The sequence below is a fragment of the Capra hircus genome, chromosome 20, assembly GCF_001704415.2.
Source record: "Capra hircus breed San Clemente chromosome 20, ASM170441v1, whole genome shotgun sequence".
NCBI lineage: Eukaryota > Metazoa > Chordata > Mammalia > Artiodactyla > Bovidae > Capra > Capra hircus.
The window spans coordinates 12,696,936-12,722,547 of NC_030827.1; the positions used below are offsets into that span (position 1 = coordinate 12,696,936).

The following is a 25,612-nucleotide window of genomic DNA, read 5'->3' on the forward strand; positions in this document are numbered from 1 at the left end:
TCTCACACGCTAGCAAAGTAATGCTCAAAATTCTCCAAGCTAGGCTTCAACAGTACGTGAACTGTGAACTTACAGATGTTCAAGATGGATTTAGAAAAGGCAGAAGAACTAGAGATCAAATTGCCAACATCCACTGGATCATCAAAAAGCAAGAGAGTTTCAGAAAAACATCTACTTATTGACTATGCCAAAGACTTTGTAGGGATCACAACAAACTGCGGAAAATTCTTAAAGAGATGGGAATACCAGACCACCTGATCTGCCTTCAGAGAAATCTGTATGCAGGTCAAGAAGCAACAACAGGACATGGAACAACAGACTGGTCCCAAATTGGGAAAGGAGTACATCAAGGCTGTATATTGTCACCTTGCTTATTTAACTTATATGCAGAGTACATCATGCAAAATGCCAGGCTGGATGAAGCACAAGCTGGAATCAAGATTTCCAGGAGAAATATCAATAACCTCAGATATGCGGAAGATACCACCCTTATGGCAGAAAGTGAAGAAGAACTAAACAGCCTCTTGATGAAAGTGAAAGAGGAGAGTGGGAAAAGTTGGCTTAAAACTCAACATTCAGAAAACTAAGATCATGGCATTCAGCCCCATCACTTCATGGCAAATAGATGGGGAAACAATGGAAACAGTGACAGACTTTATTTTGGGGGGCTCCAAAATCACTGCAGATGGTGACTGCAGCCATGAAATTAAAAGACGCTTGCTCCCTGGAAGAAAAGCTATGACCAACACAAACAGCATATTAAAAGACAGACATCACTTTGCCAAAAAAGGTCTGTCTAGTCAAGGCTATGGTTTTTCCACTAGTCATGTATGGATGTGAGAGCTGGACTATAAAGAAAGCTGAGCACTGAAGAATTGGTGCTTTTGAACTGTGGTGTTGGAGAAAACTCTTGGAAGTCCCTTAGACTACAAGGAGATCCAACCTGTCAATCCTAAAGGAAATCAGTCCTGAATATTCACTGGAAGGACTGATTGCTGAAGCTGAAATTCCAATACTTTGGCCACCTGATGCAAAGAACTGACTCATTGGAATAGACCCTAGTTCTGGGAAAGATTGGAGGCAGGAGGAGAAGGGGACGACAGAGGATGAGATGGTTGGATGGCATCACTGATGCAATGGATGTGAGTTTGAGTAAGCTCTGGGAGTTGGTGATGGATAGGGAAGCCTGGCCTGCTCAAGTCCATGGGGTCTCAAAGAGTCAGACATGACTGAGCGACTGAACCTAACTGAAGACAGTACCAAACACATGAAGGTAGTATTTAATGAAGGTAATTTAAACAAGAACAAGAGAATAGTATTGAATTAGAACAGTGTTACTGCTCTAATTTACTGTGATCATTTGTAGGCAACCCTTTCAAGTCTTAAATTGATAACTAATGTGAGCAAAATATTTACCTTGATCCAGTTTTAACTTTTAGTTGTAAGTTGTAAGGTTGTTTTTCATCTTTCAAAAGTACAATGCCACATAAGTTGTTGTTGTTGTTTTTACTTCAGTTTGATCTAGATTAAGAACACCTATGAATTAAGGAGGGTTCTGGCCATCAGGAACATGGCTTTGAACATAATATCTGAATTATTTTTGGAGGTACATCATTGTTTTTTTGTCCAACACCATAATATCACCTGCTTTGTATCTTCATGTAAGGCAGAGACGCTGACTATAATCTGAATTGATTAATTTAAATCAATATATGTGACTATTTGTATCCAAGGTTGCAGTTTGGGGGGCGTTTCTTTCCTTACTTTTTTAGGTTCTGTGAGCACTATTTTAATTATTCTAGTGCTTATATCTTTCTAGTCTATCACTTCACGTCCTCTAAATCCCTGTTTTTGGGGGGTTTTGGGGGGCTATGATGGCACACTTGCAGCAGCTAGAGTTCTCCTAGCTTCAAACACAAACAACTGTTTCTTGCCCATGGACTCTACTACAGCCATTCCAACACCTAGTCACAGATGATTACGTATATTGGTTCTACAAAGAAAGATAGGTTCTCCATCCTAATTTAAGAATTCTATCTTTCAGAGTCTAAGCTTCGGTAGTTCTGGAGCAAATTAAAGTCTTAAATACTTGGTATATTATAAAAGAAATATTCCTTTATGATTAATCTTATGATATGCTTATTCATTGCTTATTTACTGTGATTTTAAGATCCTGTGATAGCCTACATACACTTAAAAATAAGTTTATAATTAACAATAAAGAATTTACACACATGTATAATTATATTTAAAATTTATTCTTTTCTAAAAACTTGAAGTATAGTTTACTTGCCAATTTTGTTTATCTTCCCAAAGAACCAGCTTTTTTTTTTAAAGTAATCTTTACTATTGTTTCTTTCATTTCTTTTTCATTTATTTCTGCTTGGATCTTTATGATTTTTTTCCTTCTACTCATTTGGGGGTTTTTTTTGTTCTTTTTCCATTTGTTTTAGGTGTAAAGTTAGGTTGTCTATTCAATGTTTTTCTTGTTTCTTGAGGTAGGATTGTATTGCTATAAACTTCCCTCTTAGAACTGCTTTTGCTGTATTCCATCGGTTTTGAGTTGTGTTTTCATTGTCATTTATTTCTAGAAATTTTTGATTTCTTCAGTAACCTGTTGTTTACTTCGAAACCTGTTGTTTAATCTCCATGTATTTGTGATCCTTACAGGTTTTATTTCTTGTAATTGATATCTAGTCTCATAGCCTTGTGGTTGGAGAAGATTCTTGATACTACTTCAGTTTTCTTAAATTTTCTGAGGTTTGATTTGTGATCCAAGATGTGGTCTATCCTGGAGAATGGTCCATGTGTACTTGAAAAGAAGGCGTATTCTGCATTTGGATGGAATGTACTGAAGATATCAATGAGACCCATCTCATCTAATGTATCATTTAAGACTTGTGTTTCCTTATTATTTTCTGCTTTGATGATCTGTCCATTGGTGTGAGTGGGTTAAAGTCTTCTACTATTATTTGTTACTGTCAGTTTCTCCTTTTATGTCTGTTAGTGTTTGTCTTATGTACTGAGGTGCTCCTATGTTGGCTGCATAGATATTTACAATTGTATGTCTTCCTCTTGGATTGGTCCCTTGATCATTATGTAGTGTCCTTCCTTATCTCTTGTAATCTTCTTTATTTTAAGGTCTATTTTGTCTGATATGAGGATTGCTACTCCAGCTTCCTTTTGCTTCCCATCTGCATGGAATATATTTTTCCATCCTCTCAGTTTCAGTCTATATGTGTCTTTAGGTCTGAAGTGGGTTTCTTTTAGACAGTGTATATACATGGGTCTTGTTTTTGTATCCATTCAGCCAGTCTGTGTCTTTTGGTTGCAGCATTTAATCCATTTACATCTAAAGTAATTATTGATATATATGTTCCTATTGCCATTTTCTTAATTGTTTGGGGTTGATTTTGTAAATTTTTTCTCTTCTCTTGTATTTCTTGACCATATAAGTTCCTTTAGCATTTGTTGTAAAGCTGGTTTGGTAGTACTGAATTCTCTTAATTTTTGCTTTTCTGACGAGCTTTTTACTTCTCGATCAATTTGGAATGAGATCCTTGCTGAGTACAGTAATCTTGGTTGTAGATTTTTCCCTTTCAGTTCTTTAAATATATCCTGCCATTCCCTTCTGGTCTGCAGAGTTTCTGCTGAAAGATCAGCTGTTAAGCATATGAGGTTTCCCCTGCATGTTACTTGTTGTTTCTCCTTTGCAGCTTTTAACATTCTTTCTTTGCACTTAGTCTTTGTTAGTTTGATTAGTATGTGCCTTGGCGTGTTTCTCCTTGGGTTTATCCTGTATGGGACTGTTTGTGCCTCTTGAAGTTATTTCCACCATTTTACCTTCCAACTTACTGATTCATTCTTCTGCTTCAGACATTCTGCTATTGATTCCTTCTAGAGTATTTTTAATTTCAATAATTGTGTTGTTTGTCTCTGTATGTTTATTCGTTAATTCTTCTAGGCTTTTGTTAGTTGATTCTTGCATTTTCTCCATTTTGTTTTCAGGGGTTTTGATCATCTTTACTATCATTATTCTGAATTATTTTTCAGGTAGTTTGCCTATTTCCTCTTCATTTATTTGGACTTCTGTGTTTCTAGTTTGTTCCTTCATTTGTGTAGTATTTCCCTGCCTTTTCATTATTTTATTAACTTATTCTGTTTGAGGTCTTCTTTTCCCAGGCTTCAGGGGTGAATTCTTTCTTCCTTTTGGTTTCTGCCCTCTTAAGGTTGGTCCAGTGGTTTGTGTGAGATTCATATAGGGTGAGATTTGTGCTGAGTTTTTGTATGTTTGTTTGCTTTCCTCTGATGGGCAAGGCTGAGTGAGGTGGTACTCCTGTCTGCTGATGATTGGGTTTGTGTTTTTGTTTTGTTTGCTGTTTAGATGAGGCATCTTGCACAGGGTGCTACTGGTGGTTGGGTGATGCCATGTCTTGTATCCGAGTGTGATTTCTCACTATTTGATACTCCCTAGGTTTAGTTCTCTGGTAGTCTAGGGTCTTGGAGTCAGTGCTCCCACTCCAAAGGCTCAAGGCTTGATCTCTGGTCTCTCAGTCACCTTCCTGGATGAACACACCATGTCACTGCTGGACTGTTAACTTGTAAGACATGATATGGAACACACAAGCCACATCGACACCCTGGAAGTCATTCTCTGCATCAGAGAGACAGCGGATGTCTCCTGGTATAAACTGGATGCCTTCTGGAATGGTCTGAGCAGGGTGGCTGATGTCAAACAGAATCACAAGGACTCCCTTCTGGTCCAGAGCACAGCCAAGGCTCCTCCCATAACGAGAACCATTTCCTTCAGAGATTTGTGGGAATCCATATGTGGCCGTCAAAGATAACTGGACAGTGGCAGAGGATGACGACGCCGGGACTGCTCAAGGTAGGGTGACCCAGGCCCCTCCCCTGAAGTAAAGTTTATTTATGATACTGTGTTCGTTTCAGGTGTACAGTACAGTGATTCAGTATCACACATATACATGTATGTGTGTATTAGATATATGTAAATTATTTTTCAGATTCTTTACCATTATAAGTTACTATAAGATATCAAATAGAGTTCCCTGTGCTATGCAGTAAATCTTTGTTAATTTATATACTGTAGTGTATATCTGTCAATCTCCTACCCCTACTTTATCCCTCCCCTTTTTCCCTTTGGTAATCATAATTTTGTTTTCTATGTCTGTGATTTTTTTTTTTAAATAAGCTCATTAGTATTATTATTTAGATTCCGCATAAAAGTGATATTATATTTGATAACACAAATATCTTTTTATATTTCTGGTTATCATCTTTGTCAGTTTTGATGATGATTAAAACTTAAGTGTTATAAAGAAGGCTGAAAGTGAAAGGGAAAGTCACTCAGTCCTGTCTGACTCTTTGTGACTAGGCCAGAATATTGGAGTGGATAGCCTTTCCCTTCTCCAGGTGATCTTCCTAACCCAGGGATCGAACCCAGGTCTCCTGCATTGCAGGCTGATTCTTTACCAGCTGAGCCACAAGGGAAGCCCAAGAATACTGGAGTGGGTAGCCTATCCCTTCTCCAGCAGATCTTCCCGACACAGGAATTGAACCAGGGTCTCCTGCATTGCAGGTAGTAAAGAGGGCTGAACACTGAAGAATTGATGCTTTTAAATCATGGTACTGGAGAAGACTCTTGAGAGTCCCTTGTATGGAAAGGAGATCAAAACATTCAATCTTAAAGGAAATCAACCGTGACTATTCATTGGAAGAACTGGTGCAAAGGACTGGCCACCTGATGCGAAGAACTGACTCATTGGAAAAGATCCTTAGGCTGGGAAAGATTGAAGGCAGGAGGAGAAGGGGATGACAGAGGATGAGATGGTTGAATGGAATCACTGACTCAATGGACATGAGTCTGAGCAAACTCTGGGAGACAGTGAAGGACAGGGAAGTGTGGCTTGCTGTAGTCCATAGGGTTGCAGAGAGTCAGACATGACTTAGCAATTAACAGCAACAACAACAAAATGTAAGTACAGGAAACACAATTTGAGCTGGTTAAAATACAGCTTATTAGGAAATATGAGAAATGTGATATGCCTTTAATACAGTACAGTTTATATCATTTGTCAACCTTTGACAAAACATGATTGCTCTTGGCTCTCGGTAGGCTCAGCTTGTTCAATGGCTTATAATTACCATTTGCTCTGTCACCTAAATTTCCACTGTTAGCCAGCAGAAGTTATTTCAGTTGGGTTAATCTCTTTATAGCTTCACACACTACTGAAAGCATTCCTGCTCTTTGGTTTAAAAAAAAACAACACTGTTCTAAAACCAACAAAGTGTTCCCTTATCCCAACTGTAACAGCCAGATATGTTTCAGAGTCTTGGAATAGTGGAAAGTAGTTTTTGTGATAAAACTGGGGTCCATGGGGTGCCTACTAGCTGATTTCATATAAGTAGTGGGTGGAAGCCAGGCAGTGATTATTAATTACCTAATTCAGAACAGAGCAGGAAAATTATATTTGATTTTGACCTAATAAAATTATAAATTCATTTAGAAAGTTCAAAGTGAACTCTTAACTTTACTAAGTCCTTTATTGGTTTTCATGTAAACAATTTAAATTAGTTTCCTTCTCTAAATTATCATCTTTAATATTTATACACATGTAAAAAATTGCCATACCAATCTATTTATTTGAATTATATCTTCAGTGAAAGTACTAAAAATATCATTTTTAAAAACACAATTATAATTTGTCAAGTATTTATATCACTCAATATTAATCACAATGTGTTACTTTACCATTTCCTTTTTTGGCTATAGAAGAAATTAATGGTTTTTTCCTAATTAACCAAGTAAAAATGGGCAGGGACCAACATGAGGACTTCTCTTCACTTTCATAAGCAAAATATAGATCTCATGTGTATCTGCATATGTGTTCAATTTGTAAGAAAATGTAATCATTATTTTAAATCACTGGCATCTTTAGAATTTCAGATGCTTTCAGAGAAATGCTTTCAGAGTATTTATTACCTTAATACTATAATTAAAGTTTCCAAAAAACTATCAAGAATTTCAGTGAACAAAATTAATATCACATTAGTAAAAACTTAATGTAAGAATTGTCAAAAACATAAAATATTAAAAACAACTTTACCTCAAACTTCAAATGTGATCACTTCTTAAGTCAACATTGTTTAAATTTTAGAAAAATCCAAAGCAAAAGATTGAAAACCCATAATTTATCATAAACTTCAACTACAGGTCTTTGTCATATTATCATATTTACACACCCCTCAACCAATCCAGGTATGGATATAACTTCTAGTTCATTATATAAATAGAAATACAAATTATTTACAAGGTCACTTTAGCTTTATTATAATCTAATTTTTGGACAGGTTAAAATATTTCGTGCCTGTGTCCCCATTTTTGCATCTTAGGATAACTGTACAATTATCACAGGAACAAAGTCATACTTAAAGAAATAAAATTAACAGAAAATCCCGTAAGTTATCAGTAACTATTTTCCAATCAGTAACATCAAGTAAAGAGAATCCCAAACTGCAAAGTCATTTTGCAGCTTTATTTATCATATATTATTATATTACATTTTAAAACTTAAAGGTAGGGAATTTTATCTTAAATATTTTAAATATAAAATTCCCCACCTTTAAGTTTTAAAATGTAATATAGCTAGACCAACATGAAACAAAAAATAAATGGCTAAAAACAACCATGAAAAGTATGAAAACAGACCAGTGAGGAAGAACTTACCAGACATCATAACTCACTAGAAAGGCCACTGTGTTCACAGAAAAACGGTGCTGGCGCAGAGACAGACAGACAGGGGGGCAGAATGAAGAGGCCAGAGACTGGCACAGGGGCACGTGGCATCTTTATATGTGACAAGGGTAACATTTCCATCCCATGGAAAAGAAAGTTTCTTACAGTAACTATATTGGGGAGAAAAAAGATAGAGAGCATCCTACTTCCTATCATGTACAAAATGTAAAACTGGAGTAAGATTTGAATGTTTTTAAAAATAGGGAAGAATATTTATAAGACTATTTGTTTGACCATGGGATGGACAATGACATTCTGAGTAAAACGGATAACTCAGGAGCAATAAAGAAGATGATAGATCGTTGGATTAAATAATAACCAATAATTTTCTTTTAGTAAAAGACATCATACGTATAGACAAGAATCATAAAGCTATATTTGCACATGTATAACATTGGTATAACACTGGATTAACATTTCTAAAACAATACATAGCTCCCAGAAATTGTGACCGAAAAACACTAGAAAAATGGGTAGTGGAAATGAATAGGAAATGAAGAAAAGGGAAATTCAAATGGATAATAAACATGAAAATATATTCTGCATCACTGACAGTCAGTGAAGAAATGTAAATTAATGATCAGAGGTTTAAGACTGGTAAGAAGGAAAAGAAACAGTGGCATCCAATGCTGGTGAAAATGTAGAAAATGGGCATTCTTATGTGCAAATGTGATTTGCTATTTCTTTGGGGAAAGAATCTAGAAATATCTATTAAAATTAAAAATACACATACCGTTTGACCAAGCAATTCCACTTCTGGGAATCTATCCTATAGGGAAAAAAAAAAAAGGACCAGTACGTAAGGACACAGGTACAATGATATTTACTGCAGCATTGTCTGTTGTGGGGCACAGGAAGAGGGGAGAGTGGAAATAACATTAACGTCCATTAGTGAGGAAATGGTTAAATGAAATGTTGGAATATCCATAGATAGAATATTATGTATTATTCAAAAGAATGGGATAAAGCTGTAGAGTGTGACTTGCTAAGGCGAGAGAAGCAAATTGAAACGCAATAATTCCATTATGACAGTAGCAACAGACACAATGAAACAATGGACGTGCAGGCACTCCCATGTCCATGCAATAAGGAACAGAAGAGCACAGACCAGACTAACAAGGGCCGCCCAGGGTTAGGAGTGGAAACAAGGACGAGAGGAATGGGGATTGTTTCCTTCCTCCTAGTGTATCTGTGCTGTTTCACTAGTTACTATGAGCCATATGTTGGCTCTAGAACTTTCCAAAATATATTTAAGAAAAAATATTAACTTTTTAGTGGTAGTAGAGCAGAAGTATCTCTAGACATTCACCTGCAGTAAAATAGCAGCAATTCAACAAATATTCCCTTCTCTGCTTATGCCAGTCACTGCAGTGTTCATTTCTGATTGCTTGCCCAATATCCTTCCCATCTCTCTCCCATAAGGCTATCAACCATGTGATTTGGATGGAGTTGACTCCACTCTATTTGAAGGGACTCCTGAGTAGTCTTAGCCAGTTTGGCGCACCAAAAATACAATTTGGAGCCGCTAATACGATTTTAAATTTTCTAGTAATCACATTAAAAACAAATTTAAAAGAAACAAGTGAAAGCAATTTTAATAATAGTTTTGTATTCTAACCCAATATACCCCAAAATATTACCCTTTCACCATGCGATTAGTACACAAATTATTAAATATTTCACATTTTCCTCATCTTAATTTGGACTAGTTACATTTCAAGAGCTCAACAGCCACATGCGGCCAGTGGTTGCCATACCAAACAGTCTAAGCTAATGAGGGTAATGCTATAAATATTGTCATATTCAAGGATGGATACCTAATTTAAGATGGCCCAACCAAAGAGAAACCCATAATGGCAGGAGAAGAAAAATCCACTCCTGGTGAGGACAGATAAGAAAAAACAAACTGAAAACTGTTGGCAGTCATCTATGAGCTAGGAAGGAAGCATGTCCTGGGATGAAGGAGAAACTGGGTCCCTGAAACACTGAAACTCTTGGTTAACCCTTGCCAGAAGCCAGGACTTTTTAGTTACATTAGCTGGTAAATTTCCTTTATTTTTTTCAGCCATTTTCAGTTAGGTTTTCTTCTATTACTTGCAATCAAAAACATCCCAATTGATAAATTCATCCATGTCTAAACAAATACTTTCTTCTTATGTGAATTAACTCAAATGTTCAACATTCCTACCCTGTAGTTAAGGCATGCTTTTGTTAAACTATCCTTATTTGATGACACTTTCAGACATCTTCTGAAAACACTCCCAAAAAACACTTTCAGAGACTAATTTCTGAGCAAGCAGGGTAACCACACAAGAGAGCATTTCTCCTCAAGACAATATAGACAATGGGCATCAGAGAAATCAATCGCCCCATTCTCACTTCACCCTCTTTTCTGGCCCTTCCTCTCTAGACCAGTGGTCCCCACCTCTGCTAAGTCACTTCAGTCATGTCTGACTCTGTGCAACCCCATAGACGGCAGCCCACCAGGCTCCCCCGTCCCTGGGATTCTCCAGGCAAGAACATGGGAGTGGGTTGCCATTTCCTTCTCCAATGCATGAAAGTGAAAGTGAAGTTGCTCAGTTGTGTCTGACTCTTAGTGACCCCATGGACTGCAGCCCACCAGGCTCCCCCATCCATGGGATTTTCCAGGCGAAGAGGACTGGAGTGGGGTGCCATTGCCTTCTCTGGTCCCCACCTCTAGCACTAGGAATATATTGGGTTGACAAGTCTTTGTTGAGGGGAGTGTTTTCCCATACACTGCACAATGTTTAGCAACAACGCTATCCTTTCTATACCCATAAATGAGAGGAGAAATCCACCTCCCAGTAATTGTGACAATCAAAATTTTCTCTAGACACTGTCACATGTCCCCGAGGGGACAATATCACCTCTGGGTGAGAACCACTCTTATAGACCAATAGTTAGTTCTAATGTACAGCTGGCCTTCATTGTTTTACGACAAATGCCTCCCCTCTCTAAGTGTTTTCTGAATCACAATCTTTACAGGCCTGTGGCCCTCTCCTAGACCAGACATGAACGTGTAAACCTTCCTCCTCTCTTCTCTGCCTATGCTGAGCTTGAGCTCTCCACTGAAGGTCTTCTTTCCAGAAGAAATGCACCTAGTCCTCTCTGACTTCAGCCTGAAATCATTACCTGAGCTGCTCCCTGAACCACCCACCCAACCATTTCTCTTGGGCTTCTCTGAGGGGATGTTTGCTTATCTGTGGTCACTTATTCCACAGCTCAGTCTACCATAGCTGGTTTACCCATCTCCTCCATCAGTATATCATGGGTGACAATTCCATCCTAGTCTCTCCGCATTGCATTGACTGACACACTACTCTCCCTAATCTATCCTTAAGACTTATAACCACTGGAAATTTTTTCATAGCTTCTCAGATTGCTCTAAAGCTTTAATGTATTCCAATAAAAATCTCAGCTGGCTTTTGGGAGGCAGAAAATGATGAGCTGATTCCAAAACTAAAGAATTTGGAATGGTCCAAACAATTTTGAAAAAAAAAAAAAGAACATAGCTGGATGACTAACATTATCTAATATCTGAACTTACTATAAAGCTACAATAATCCAATCAGTGGAGACACTGATATAAGACAAACAAGACATGAAACAGAAAAGAAAGTCTGTAGATAGACACCCATATATGGACAACCAATTTTCAACCAAACTATGAAGAAATTCAGTGGAGAGGGACAGAGAACGGTCTGTTTAGCAAATGGTGCTGGAACAGTTACATACCTGTATGAAATAACTTAAAACTTCAATCCATACTTCACCCATACACAAAAATTATCTCAAAATGGATCATAGACATAAAAGTCTAAAATTATAAATTTTATGGAAAAAGAGGAGAAAAACTTTTGTGACCCTGAAACAGGGAAAGATGGCTTAGATGCAACACCAAAACTATAACCACTTAAAGAACAAACTGATAAATTTGACTTCATGAAAACTAAAAATTTTTGCTCTTTAATAGATGCTGTAAAGCAACTGAAACCATAAGCCAGGAGAAAATCTACCAAGCCTGTATAGCAGCTTTATTTATAATGGCCCAAAACTATACGTGACCCAAATGTCTATCAATAAGTGGATGGATAATCAAACTATGCTGTACCCACAATAGGATATTACTTAGAAATAAAAAGCAATGAACTATTAACATACACTGAAAAAGAACTGAATCTCCAAATAATTACACTGAGTGAAAGAAACCAGACAAAAGAGAGTAAAAACAGTATAGTTCCATTTATTTAAAATTTTAGGAAATGCAAACTAATCTTTAGGAATGGAAAATATTAGTTACTGTCTGATTAGTCATTTTGGGGGAGGGGGAGGGAGCAATTACAAACCTGTAAGAGGAAACTTCTGGAGGAGATGGATATTTCATTACCTTGACTGTGGAGCTGGTTTCACATGAGTGTCTGTATATATGTGTGCATGTCAATTTATGAGATTGTGTACTTTAACTACAATTTATGATATGTCAACTATGGGTCTGGAGAAGGCAATGGCACCCCATTCCAGTACACTTGCCTGGAAAATCCCATGGAGGGAGGAGCCTGGAAGACTGCAGTCCATGGGGTCGCTAAGAGTTGGACATGACTGAGCGACTTCACTTTCAATTTTCACTTTCACGGATTGGAGAAGGAAATGGCAACCCACTCCAGTGTTCTTGCCTGGAGAATCCCAGGGACGGGGGAGCCTGGTGGGCTGCTGTCTATGGGGTCGCACAGAGTCAGACATTACTGAAGTGACTTAGCAGCAACTATGGGTCAATGAAGCTTTTTTTTTTAAGGGGAAGGGGAAGCGTGCTACATACTGTAAGCATGTAGGGTTATGCTGCTCTCGTTGCTTAGTCACTAAGTCACGTCTGACTCTCCTGTAACCTCATGGACTGTAGCCCGCCGCGCTCACTCTGTCCAGGGGATTTCCCAGGCAAGTATACTGGAGTGGTTGCCACTTCCTTCTCCAGGGGATCCTCCTGATCCAGGATCAAACCCAGGTTTCTTCCTTGGCCATGGACTCTTCGCCACTGAGCCACCAGGGAAGCCTAAATTGGTTCATCCTACATCAGATTTCAAGGCAGGGAGTGGCTTTGTCTCATTGTGCTATTTTAAATTCTGCTGTGGTTTAATACAATTAGAATTTACAATTCCTGGTACTTAACATAAAACAGCCGAGGTGATGTTAAACAGTAAATAAAAGGTCCATGGATGAAAAGAAACTACACAGAGCCTTGAGGAGTAACAATCTAAACTATGTTTGTTTTAATTCTCCTTTTAAGTATTTTCCCAGATCACCACCATCATCACCACCTCCTGCTATGGTCTTAAGGATGTGGTCTAATCAACATCTTCCAGCAAAAAAAAAAAAAAGTGGGATAGAGCTAAGTGACTTGAATTTTCAAAGATAAAAATTAAGTAACATACTTTTTGATGACAGTATTTTTCCCTGTGATTCGACCAGAATCAACTTCTTTCACATACAAATTGGTAATACCTTAGAATCTCACTAAAAAAACCACCAATGTTCCCCTAAGACATAAAACCATATACTGATCTATTAATTTCATTTCAGTATATATGATGTCAAGTGCATTTTAAAAATATACTCCAGGGCTTCCAAAGGCTTCTTTAATCCACTAGGACTGGTGTTAGTATTTAATTTATCCTAGACCTAAAAAACCTTCTGCTTATTCTCCCAGATAATCGATTCTTGATTTGTTAAGATACTAAACACTATGCTTTACAACCTGAAATATCAAACCCCTGGTGAACTCACTCCTGTGCCCTGCACAGAGCAAATCCTCTCAGCAGGAGGCCAAGGGGCACCCAGGAGAGCAGACCACGCCCTCCCCTAGACCTGATGTCAGCCCCGGGGGACGGTCCACACTGACGCCTCAGTAAACATCTGTCCCACAGCAGTGACACAAGGATGCAGAGGGTGCCATGAAAACGCCCTTCTCAGTTTTTGAAAAACACAAATGCTAAAGACAACCTCTTCCTGAGTAAAGGCACATAAACCACCACCAATAACAGTAGAGTCAGCATTGGAAAATCAAGGTGTAGTAAGAGTTCAGCAATCAGGGCTAATGTCACCCCAAGGTTAATCTCACTGATCTGTAGGACACAGCAGAAATTAAAAATCATTTCTTCCTGCACAAAAGAAAGCACAATGCCTAGGCCAGATTAATACTTTCCAATAGAGGAAGAACCTAAGCATCTACAAAATCGGCAAATATTTCCTGAAAGATTATAGTTCTAGGAAAGAGGCATTTAAAAATCCTTTCCTTCAATATATTAGGCCTATTTAAATTTATTATCATTTGAATTTTTATGCTTTAAAAAAACATCAAAATTTACCCTTCCAGACTAGGCACCCATTTCCACATGCCAATAAACTTTATAGAATATGCTTAATAAATCTTTCCTCTCATGCAATTGCATTTGTGGAACTCTCTGCATACAATTTCCTTATGGGAGGAATCAAAAGCTACCTGGGTGATGTCAGAGGTAAAGCAGAGCCCAGAAGGCCACTGGAAAGAGAGGTGTACAGGTCCTGGCATGTTCTGTGGGCATGTCTTAGGTTCCAATACAGAAGCATGGAGAAGTCCTCATCCTTATCCCAGAAGAGATGGCTTTATATAAAAGCATGTTCAAAGACAAGGCCTGTGTATTCAGATGAAAGAGATAACCCCCAGAAGGCTCAGAGGTTGAGGCCTTTACTGCAGAAAAGCAGAGAGGGAAATCCTAAGCCATTTCTCACCCAGCTGCTTATGTCTGACAGTCCTTTGCCACAAAGAGTCAAAGAGCAGGAAGTCTAATTCCCAGAAGTCAGAGCTGCAGAGGAAAATGCAGTGATTCTAAAGAGAAATGCTATCAGTTCAGTTCAGTCGCTCAGTCGTGTCCAACTCTTTGCGATCCCATGAATCGCAGCACGCCAGGCCTCCCTGTCCATCACCAACTCCCAGAGTTCACCCAGATTCACGTCCATTGAGTCAGTGATGCCATCCAGCCATCTCATCCTCTGTCATCCCCTTCTCCTCCTGCCCCCATTCCCTCCCAGCATCAGAGTCTTTTCCACCTCTTCACATGAGGTGGCCAAAGTACTGGAGTTTCAGCTTTAGCATCTTTCCTTCCAAAGAAATCCCAGGGCTGATCTCCTTCAGAATGGACTGGTTGGATCTCCTTGCAGTCCAAGGGACTCTCAAGCGTCTTCTCCAACAGCACAGTTCAAAGGCATCAATTCTTCGGCACTCAGCCTTCTTCACAGTCCAGCTCTCACATCCATACATGACCACAGGAAAAACCATAGCCTTGATATTTCTCCCAGCAATCTTGATTCCAGCTTGTGTTTCTTCCAGTCCAGCGTTTCTCATGATGTACTCTGCATAGAAGTTAAATAAGCAGGGTGACAATATACAGCCTTGACGTACTCCGCTATAGGAGCAAATGAATACGAGCAATGGTTCCCCACAGAGGGCCCGACTTACTACAGCAATGGAGTCAGGAGAACAATACAGAATTCAGCTGCCCCGTTCACGCAGCTCCCTGGATGATGGAGCTTTGGGGACTGCCACGCCCCACCAGGGTAGCATCACTAGTCCCATCACTAGTCTGAGTTAACACAGTGTCCTGGTAGTGCTGGTATGTGACTTAATGTCTTCCTTTCGGTTGCAGTTTTAGGTGTAAACTCTCTTCTTTTTAAAGGAGTATAACTGCTTTACCATTTTGTGTTAGGGTCTGCTGTAGAACAAAGTGAGTCAGCTATATGCACACATATTTAAGAAAAGTTTGAGGCTACACTTTAAAATATGTTCAAAGAAATTGTGGCAAGCACAGTGAAGTCAAGTGTACTCGGTCAAAATTCTGCCTTTGATGTGACCCGCACTGTGGATGAAGACGCTGTAATTCACATCTTTACAGAACAGAGTGTATCCACACCCTTGTTCATCATCTCTTTCTAACTCAAATATTTCCCTAAAGAAGGAAAGGTTGCTTTCCAGTCCTGGGTGGGTGGGAATGCTACATTCTGGCCATGGTCAAGAAGCAGTCTCAACACGCAAACCTCATGTCCTCTGAGTTGCTGGCTCCTCACTTATCAAACAATGGTATTTAAAAGCAGTTTTCTGTTACAGTTTCTTCCAGCTTCAAAATCCTATGGTTAAACTTTTCTGCATGTACATCTATAATACCCCATTTCATTTTTCTCAATATCTGTCTCAAAACAGAGTTAGGAGAAGTAACCTGTATACCATGCTGAGAAGGATGGGCAGGTGTTAAGTGAAGAATTATTCTAGAAATAGGCCACTCCCTGAGCACATGGAGTTCCCGCACAGCTTGATGCTACAGAGCCAGAACATGTGTGGGGCCTGTCTCCTTCACACACCTAGAAATCTCCTGATATGAGGTGTGAACCATGGAGGGAAACAAGGAAAAAAATCTACTCAAGAGGCCAGCTGTCCTCTTTAATACCCTCTGTTGACGGAAGCGTTGGTATACACTGTCACTCTCTGGAAAGTGCTACTCAAATGATCTGGCTTTAACAGAACTTCTTCAGTTTACTTGGCAGTCCTTTGCTTAACTCGACAAGACAGAAAGAAGTGATGGGAGGGTAGGGGTAGGTTCCATTCCCTTTATGTTTTATTTAATGAAACACATAGAGCTTACTGCATGTCAGGTACTGTTATGAACATTTTACAAATACTTATTAATTTAATCCTCAAAACATTCCAGGATAGAATAGTATACATGATTTACAGATGAGGAAATATAGACACAGAGAGATGAAATAACCTTTTGCAAATCATAGGCTGGTTAAATGGCAGAGGTAAGATTGAATCCAGGCAGTGTGGCTCTGAAATGCCTACTGAGTAACAGACCCAAGAAGGTGGCTTTTAGGAAGAGAGCACAGTGGGCCATCTTCCATAAGGCTTGCTGAAAAGTAACGTGAGTGGAAGTCACTCAGTCGTATCTGACTCCAGGCCAGAATACTGGAGTGGGCAGTCTTTCCCTTCTCCAGGGGATCTTCCCAACCCAGCCATCGAACCTAGGTCTCCTGTACTTCAGGAGGATTCTTTACCAGCTGAGCCACAAGGGAAGCCCATGCTGAAAAGAAATGTTCCCCCCAAAAGCCTCCAAATGCCTGTCTGATTCAGGCTTGCTAAAAAATCATCCTAGTAAATTTGAAAAAGAACTCACCCTCATGCCTTTGGACATCCAAAAGCTCACTTTGATTGCCTCGTACCCTGCAGCTCCCCTAAGAACAGCGGTTCTCAGCCAAGGGTGGCATTTTAAACTGACCCAGAGAATGGGCTGAAAGGTCACAAGCCCCCCACTCTCCCTTTCTCAGCACACAACACACATACACACAGGTTTCGATTTGCACCCCCAAGTGTGTTTAGAAATGTGCACATGTATTTTGATAAACCCCCCTAGGTGACCCAACTCTCCCTCCCCTGGAGCAAAGCTAAGGTTTTCCTAGTAATTTTGCAAAGGTGGGAAGATCAATCTTGCATTGTTTCTATCTCCCAAGTCTCCTCCCCCAACCCCCTCACAGAAGATAAATGTAGGTGTGATAGGGGATGCTGCAAATACATACCAAATACCAAACTGGCTATTCGATGAATACATAAATGCAATTGACATTCTTTCACAGTCTGAAATCCTCTCTTTACTCTCAGGATATATTACACCATTCTCTTTTTATATAAACATGCCACTTTAAATGCTAATTCAGATGCAACACTCAATTTTTTCTTCATTTTGTTTCTTGGTTTCTAACATTCAAAATGACACTGGACTTCCAATGGCTTCAACAATAGTTATTTTGAATTTTTGCTTCCATATTTGTGGGGGTGGGAGGGAAGAAAGTACTAAGAGGAAAACTAAATTCATTTTAAAACTTATCCAAATACTGTTTACATGCCCTTTATTTTGCTTGAATTAAGCCCTTTTCCTCTCTTTCAGAAAATCTTGCCTTTACCTTGCTGAAAATCTCATAAATCTAATTCGACTCAGTTGTAAAACCAGGGTGATTCCCTCTCCTTGCATTCTAGAAACAACCTCATTTTACCCAAACTACTTTTCCTAACAGCTTGTCAAGGCAGTATGTTCTGGATGAAATACAACTGGCCTGAATATAAGTCTTCTTTTTAAAAAATACAGAGACCTACATATGCCAATGACATCAACCTGAGTCTATCCAATTATATAGAAGACCACTTCCTTTTCTGTATCAAAATAAGGAATTTCAATCTAAGAAATAAAGCAAGTCCCCTAAATATGAACCTTTAATTTGTGAACTTTCAAAAATGTGAAAGTGCCCCTGTGTGCCAGCTGTTGTACTACTATACTTTTCAAGGTAGTGTATTGTAAAATTAAAAATGTATTCTTTATTTTTTTGTGTTTGTTTTTTCATGTATTATTTGTGTGAAAACTATTATAAACCTATTACAGTGTGGTACTATATAGCCACCACTTCATGGGAAATAGACGGGGAAACAGTTGAAACAGTATCAGACTTTATTTTTCTGGGCTCCAAAATCACTGCAGATGGTGATTGCAGCCAGGAAATTAAAAGACGCTTACTCCTTGGAAGGAAAGTTATGACCAACCTAGGTAGCATATTCAAAAGCAGAGACATTACTTTGCCAACAAAGGTCCGTCTAGTCAAGGCTGTGGTTTTTCCAGTGGTCATGTATGGATGTGAGCGCTGGACTGTGAAGAAAGCTGAGCACTGAAGAATTGATGCTTTTGAACTGTGGTGTTGGAGAAGACTCTTGAGAATCCCTTGGACTGCAAGGAGGTCCAACCAGTCCATTCTAAAGGAGATCAGTCCTGGGTGTTCTTTGGACGGACTGATGCTAAAGCTGAAACTCCAATACTTTGGCCACCTCATGTGAAGAGTTGACTCATTGGAAAAGACTCTGATGCTGGGAGGGATTGGGGGCAGGAGGAGAAGGGAATGACAGAGGATGAGATGGCTGGATGGCATCACCGACTTGCTGGACATGAGTTTGAGTGAACTCTGGGAGTTGGTGATGGACAGGGAGGCCTGGTGTGCTGCGATTCATGGGGTCGCAAAGAGTAGGACACGACTGAGCGACTGAACTGAACTATATAGCCAGCTGTGTTAGTTGGGTACCTAGGCTAACTTTGTTGGACTTAGGAACAAACTGGACTTGCAAACATGCTCTCAGACTAGAATTCATTCATAAGTAGTGGACCTACTGTGTCCTAATCCAGTACACCCAGTTCAGCCTATCTACTGTGAGACAAGCTGTCTTCTAAGTCCAATCGGCCCAGCTCCACCCAGAAGCTTCCAATAACTTTCAGGGTCTTTTGCCTCTGTTGTCCTAACCTCTCTAATAACACACACTCTCTCTGCGGCTCACTCTGGTTTTCTATCTCATACCTAAACATCCTTTCTTGCCCCTGCCGAAGGGATACAACATGGGAAAGACATGAAATAAGCTTATCACCTTTTTCATGTACTTTTTAACATGTTGCAAAATGGTTCTTGACAGCACCTCCCCTATCTGGTTTTGTCCCTTGTCAGTCTGCCAGAAGCACCCCATTAATGACTCAGCTTCTGCTGTGCTAAATGCAGCTCAGAGACATCCTGCCCAAAAGTATGTTCATTTCGGTGAGACCCCTCCAGAGCAAAAACACCTTTAAGATCCAACTGAATGAATTTCAGATCTTTCAGATCCAACGGGATGGATGTCTGGCACTATGATAAGTGTGTTTAAGATGCTTCTTTGTGGACAGGAAGATGAATTTCCTAGCAGACTGAAACTATGTTATGCCAGCAGCACCTTGCCCTATTTACTCCATGACCAACCCTACTAGACTTCAACCATCTCAGAAAAACAATGAAAGGAAAGGAGGAATGGAGAAGAGACAAAACTTGATGGAGAGAACAGTGCTGTTGCTAGATCGAGAAATTAAACCTAAGCCAAGAAGACACTTCAGTTGCTTTCAGTAATTTCAATACTCCCAGCAACTCCTCAGCATGTAGGAAACATACTTTTCCAGGTCTTGTGTGCAAAGGAGGAGCTGCTTTCTGATTTGAGTTGCTACTGCTAGATGTGTGGGGCCAAAAGAACATAAAGCCAAGAAACTAACTCGCCATGTGTCAGTTGCTGTTTCAACTAAAATAAAGTGGTAACTACAGAGAGCCTGCTCCTCTCTCCAGGGAATTCCATGAAAAAAAGAAAAAGAAGCCCTTTATCCTGTAGGGCTATTTATTTATCAATTAACAAAACATGATGGGGTCCTTTACAATTAAAGGGGACCGTGGTTTTGCTCTGAACTATCCATCAGCTCACACCTTGGGCTTTTACCACTTTCCCTGTCTGAAAACAAACACCACAGAGAGCGTTTTATCACTCAGCATTGTCGTTTTAGGACTCACGTTCAAAAAACTAGTTAAGGGACCCACCAGACCTTTTATTAACCTTTTGATAAATATGGACAGTTTAGATCCACCGTTATTGGAAATTTTACGACTTAAATGCTGTTAACATCTTGAATCTGGAATTTGCTCTAGTTTAGCCATCCTACTGGGTATTTAGTATTTCACTGCATGACTATCTCATGATAGGATATAGAGCTTTTGACAAATAGCTAAGAGGAAGGGGAGCAGAGAGTATGGCAACTTCTGTTCCAAGGACAAAGAGAAGGAATGATCTAGAAGAATCTGGGAAAACGGCTACTCTTTGTAAGAAGAAGGCAACTAGCTAAAATCTACCCTACAGGGAGTCAGACAGAGATGGGATTTGAGGTCTTGAAGTCAGTAAAGGGCTGGAAGAACCTCTGGAAAACTGACCTGGGGTCACTTGGTTATTAAGTAACATCAGGTCTAGAAACAGTTTCCCTTAACCTCTCTTTCTGATGACATTTGCACTGTTAAAAACAGAAAAGTCACAATCATTGTCTTCACAATCTTTTAAAACACATGAGAAACACAGACCTCAAGTTAGCCCTGGAGAAAATGATCGTCAATTACATATTATTGGCAACCTCTATTCCTTTTTTTCTAGACAGAATATAGTTTGCTTTTTTGTCCTTTTCAATTAGTAATTTTTTAAAAAGCCATTTTCTATGTTTTTTTTGTTTGTAAAAGCTTTAACTTTTATGTAATACATTTGTATGCATTATATCACACATATGTTTTGATCACTTGATTCCAGACAAGCAATATCTATAAGCTTACTTAAAACAATACTAAACTTTTAAAACTCTGGCAAATCTATGTGTCTGAATGATGAAAATGCATTTTAAAAATATTATTATTCCATGAACACAAATTAGAAGTTGCAGATGTAACAAAACCAGGTGCCTTCTTTCAAAAGACAGCTTTTCTGAAGGGACAAGCCCTCTGAAAAGTTCGATCACATGCCCAGGTACCACAGACAACATGGAATGCATCCCATTGCATAGTTGCTCGCTGTTGACACAGAAAGACAACAGAAGAGCAGGATGAAATCATTGATCTTTCCGGGAGAAGTAATAAAAGACTTGAAAGCATTTGTGCAGTAAATTGTACAGTAAATAAACAGAGGAAATGTTAACAGGTTTAGTGATCATGATGTGGGCTAGCACCAATACCTAAGAAAAACTCACATGCGCTTGTCTTCATTATATTTGTACTGAAAACTCAGAGTGGCATTACATCCCAGAACATCAATGTCATAAGTCATTAATTCTTTGAGGAATACTTGTATTTAATAGAAAATTTTAAAAATAGAATGTTTATTTCTTATTTTCTTTACTTGCAATTGTTAATTTTTTCAAAGTTCACTAAAAAAAAATGGTAGATTTATGTTGATATATATATGATGCTTTATTCACATAATTTGATCAATAGATCAGCAGATTTTTATTAGGAGAGGATTTTTAATTGACATATATAATTTTATCTTTCTCTTACTAAGTATTCAAAGCATGTAATCCAAACAAACTAATGTCATCATTCTTATTTTTTTTTCTGCTAAAAATTCCATTCTCTCAAGTAAAGAAATTTAAATATTTTCCTATGTATTTCTCCCACCAACTGATAGCTATCAGCTAATATAATCAGATTTGAGATTTATACAAGTACAAAAGGAGATATGGCCTTTCAATAAGTATGAAGAAGCTACTTTGTTAATTAACATTATCATCATAATAATTTATAGGAAACTTGCTAATAGAAAAAAGCACCACATTTATAAGGGCTAAAATGAAGATTTGACTAGATTTCTAAAGTTTTTAAATAAAGTATAAAAGACAAGCCTAAGATACTTATAAGGATTAAAAAAATTATGAGAGAAAGAGATTTTTATCTATAAATATATTTTATGTGGATATTTCTGTTTTTCTTGTTCCTTATTTCTCATCATGATGGAAAATATAAAAAAGTTTGAACTTCTACCAGTCTAGGCAGAAGAGTCCTAATCATTATGCAGAAGAATGGAGGTTTTTTATTCTAAAGGCATTTTCTATGATAAACTATTAGGCCATCAACCTGTAGCATCCAAAGATATAAGCTGGGAGCCAGTGAAAATTTATTCAGGCATATTCTCCAAGAATAATGATCCAGTATCCTCCTGGCAACTAAAAAAGTAGAGATCAAATGGCTAGTATTGAAATGTTCCTAGCTGATGAATTTTGGTTCCCAGATACAAAGACTGAAATTTTCAAAACGCAGTCAAAAGAATGAATTCTTTCAACAGTCACTACATACGTTTCTAATTCTCCAAGTTGGGATTTGCATGAACTTACCTTACATGTTATACTTATTTTTTTTAAAAGGGCATTGCCCCATCCACTAAATTCAACATAAATCAGACATCAAATCCAAATATTTCTAAACCAGCCCTTATACAGTACAAGTTGAGAATAAATCGACCTTAGTGCATTATTAAAGGCAATTAGTTTTATTCCACAATTTGATAATGAAGAAAACCATGATTTGTGCAAATATACTATTAGCCTTAAAAAGAAAAGGTTGAAACACACAATAAAGAAATCAAGTCAATGTTCGCAAATTTGCTATTTTAATATAAGAACAATACATGTATCAACACAGTAAGTTCTAGATCTAGTAGAAAGGTTAGCAGATGCAAAGTCTTCATTAATTCAAAGGCAAAAGTGTATCATTCATAGTATAAAGAACAATCATGGATTTCTAGATCATGTAGAAAAGCACTAATTCTTTAGTCAGATCAATTTAAACTATCTGCAGACCAAATAACGTTTTTGCTTGATTACATAATAAAATTTTTAAATTCAAGCTTATCCCAGGAATAATGCATTTTGGCTGACAGTATGCGTGAGGAACAAACGCTGGAAATTTTCTTCAAGTTATTTTGAAATCATTAATTCTGACATTTATAAATAAGTGCAAAGCTTTGCCTTTTCTTAATTCAGTTGATTATCATTAATCTTTTGATTGCCATTGAAAATCTAACAAGTCAGAGAATAATGACATTATACACTTTATCCCAAAATATGAAGGAATCAATAAGGAAACTAAATTATTCTACTTACAGACTTCCTCTTCTGGGAAGACTCAGCTCCTTCTGCAAAAAAAAAAACAAAAAACAAAAAAAAACATGTATATGAGATGCTGCCTTAACCTTAGACTACTAGGAGACCAAACAGGTAACATAAAATGTATCTTCCTTGTTATGCTTGATTTGGCATTTTCTATACTGAAAAGATTTTAGTGCAATTATTTTATACTGAATCCCTTCTTACATTGTCCCTTTTATACACTGTGTTTAAGGTTCAAACACAGATTACCTAAATTCCAGAGCAGAAAAGACATCAATCCTTCCAAAGCAATGACAGTCAAATACTGAGTAGGTGACACTATAATTGAGGGTAACGGAAATCTGAGCAAGCAAAGAACTTAACCAAAAAGGAAATAGAAGGAGGAGGGGAAATTCTGCAGGATTATAATTAAGCCAAAAGTGAAGTGAAAAGGGAGTTAAATCAGACTATTTGCCCCCAACAGAAATAAACTCACGCAAAACGTTGTGTCTACCGAAGATCATACTTTTAAAAAGAAACACAGCAAAAGGTTTCCTTCTGGTGTTATTTCTTAAAGCAAATATGATTTATGATTTAGAGTATTTTTTTAAGTAGGTTAATGAACCTCTCAAAAGGTAACCAGACAGCAACAACAATTAATAGATTGCTTTATAGTTTCAAAGGATGCTCTCACACTTATCTCAAATTAAGATCATTATCTACCTTTCTATGGAGTGTCTATGGGAAAACAAAACAAAACAACCCAGCAAACAAGCCAAACAAATCAGTAAAAAGGGATACAGAAATACTTCCACCCACTAATGGAGCTTTCAGAAGCCTGGGCATTCGAGAATGATTACTTGATGACGATAACTAAAGAATAGGAAGCAATGAGTCATCTGGCTATTTTAACTCAAAATTTGAAAGGCTTGCCTAAATTTGGGCCTTCATTCCCATAATTATCATTTATTTTTTTGCCCGCCTGGAGTTTAAGCATCATTTTCTGAAAGGTGCTTCCCCTTCAGCTCAAACTCACCTTTCCTGCTCCCTGTTCTTATTGGATCCTTAAATGTTTGTCATGGCCTGTGGCCTCCCATCTTACTTCTAAAGCATGCAATTTACTTCAGCACAGCTTACCAAAAAAAAAAAAAAAAAAAATGGACTTGAGAGTAGGAGCCCAGAGGAGGATCCTGCCTTAAGCAGAACTTAATCAAAGTTATTACTTTACTCTCTTATTAATGGGAAAATATATTTTGATATAGAGTTATAATAGTCAGATGATTAATTGCAAGAAAAAAAAAAAACAATTTTAGGAACAGAGTATTTTCTTCCTTTTCCTAATAGCTAACCATTTTCTTTTCAAGGGCTCCAGGGTTCAGTGGTGGAATGTTTTTTGTTGTTTTGAGTTTTTCTTTAATCCTTCATTAGCCCCAAGAAATTATAGTGTTTGCTGAACTTAGGCCCCTGATTCCAAAACATAAATGCACCTTTATTTGCTAAAGCCTCTAATGAGAGAAGCGTTTCTGACCAAGACAGTTTTCTTTGGAAAACTGAAATGTAAATAGAACAACCAGTGAATAATTTTCTATATGTGTGTCTTGGGTTATGACAAGCATTGAGAAATCTGTTTTGTATTTAGGTTAAAAAGAAAAAGAAAAAAGAACTTCCTAGAAGTAATCACTCACCAGAGAGTTTCTTTTAAAAAGAAATTACTGATCTGAAAAGGAATTCATACATATAACTGAATCACTGTGCTGTACCCCGAAATTGACACGCTATGGCAAAGCAACTATGCTTCCATAAATAAAGAAAAAGAATCCCTGAGACCTACTCTACAGCAAAAGGCCTAGAGCTTAATTAAACAAATAAATACTTCTGTTTAGTAAGCTCATCTGACAGCAGCTTTAAAAGAAAAGGAGGGGTACCCGAGGTGTTAGCATTAATAACAGAAAAGAAGTCAGATGTTTCAAGTCTGTAGGTAAACAGATCACTCAGAAGATAAGAGGGGAAGGGCCAAATAAATGATCCCCAAATAGTTCAATCAATCATATTCCACCAAATGACCCAACCGAAAGCTGGCTGCTTTGCTCTGAGAAAAAAAAAAAAACAAAACTGCTGAAATGGCAAGATAAGGGATACAAAGCCAACTCTGCTTTTAATCAGAAAGTCTTTCCAACAGCTCTAGAATTATGAGTTCTAAACAAGAAGAAAGGTCACAGTGGGAAACCCCACACTGCCACTCCCGGGACGGCAGCCG

General features: G+C 38.1%; 1 protein-coding gene across 1 annotated transcript in view; it reads right to left on the bottom strand.

Annotated features, from left to right (window-relative positions):
* Positions 4,581 to 25,612, bottom strand: part of LOC102178014 (microtubule-associated serine/threonine-protein kinase 4) — a 342,905-nt gene continuing 321,873 nt past the window's right edge. Inside the window, exons 5-7 of the mRNA XM_018065469.1 lie at positions 23,371 to 23,402; positions 8,550 to 8,585; positions 4,581 to 4,782 (exon numbers count right to left, since the gene is read on the bottom strand). Of these exons, the coding sequence (XP_017920958.1) occupies positions 4,581 to 4,782; positions 8,550 to 8,585; positions 23,371 to 23,402 (270 nt within the window). The remainder of the gene's footprint in view (positions 4,783 to 8,549; positions 8,586 to 23,370; positions 23,403 to 25,612) is intronic.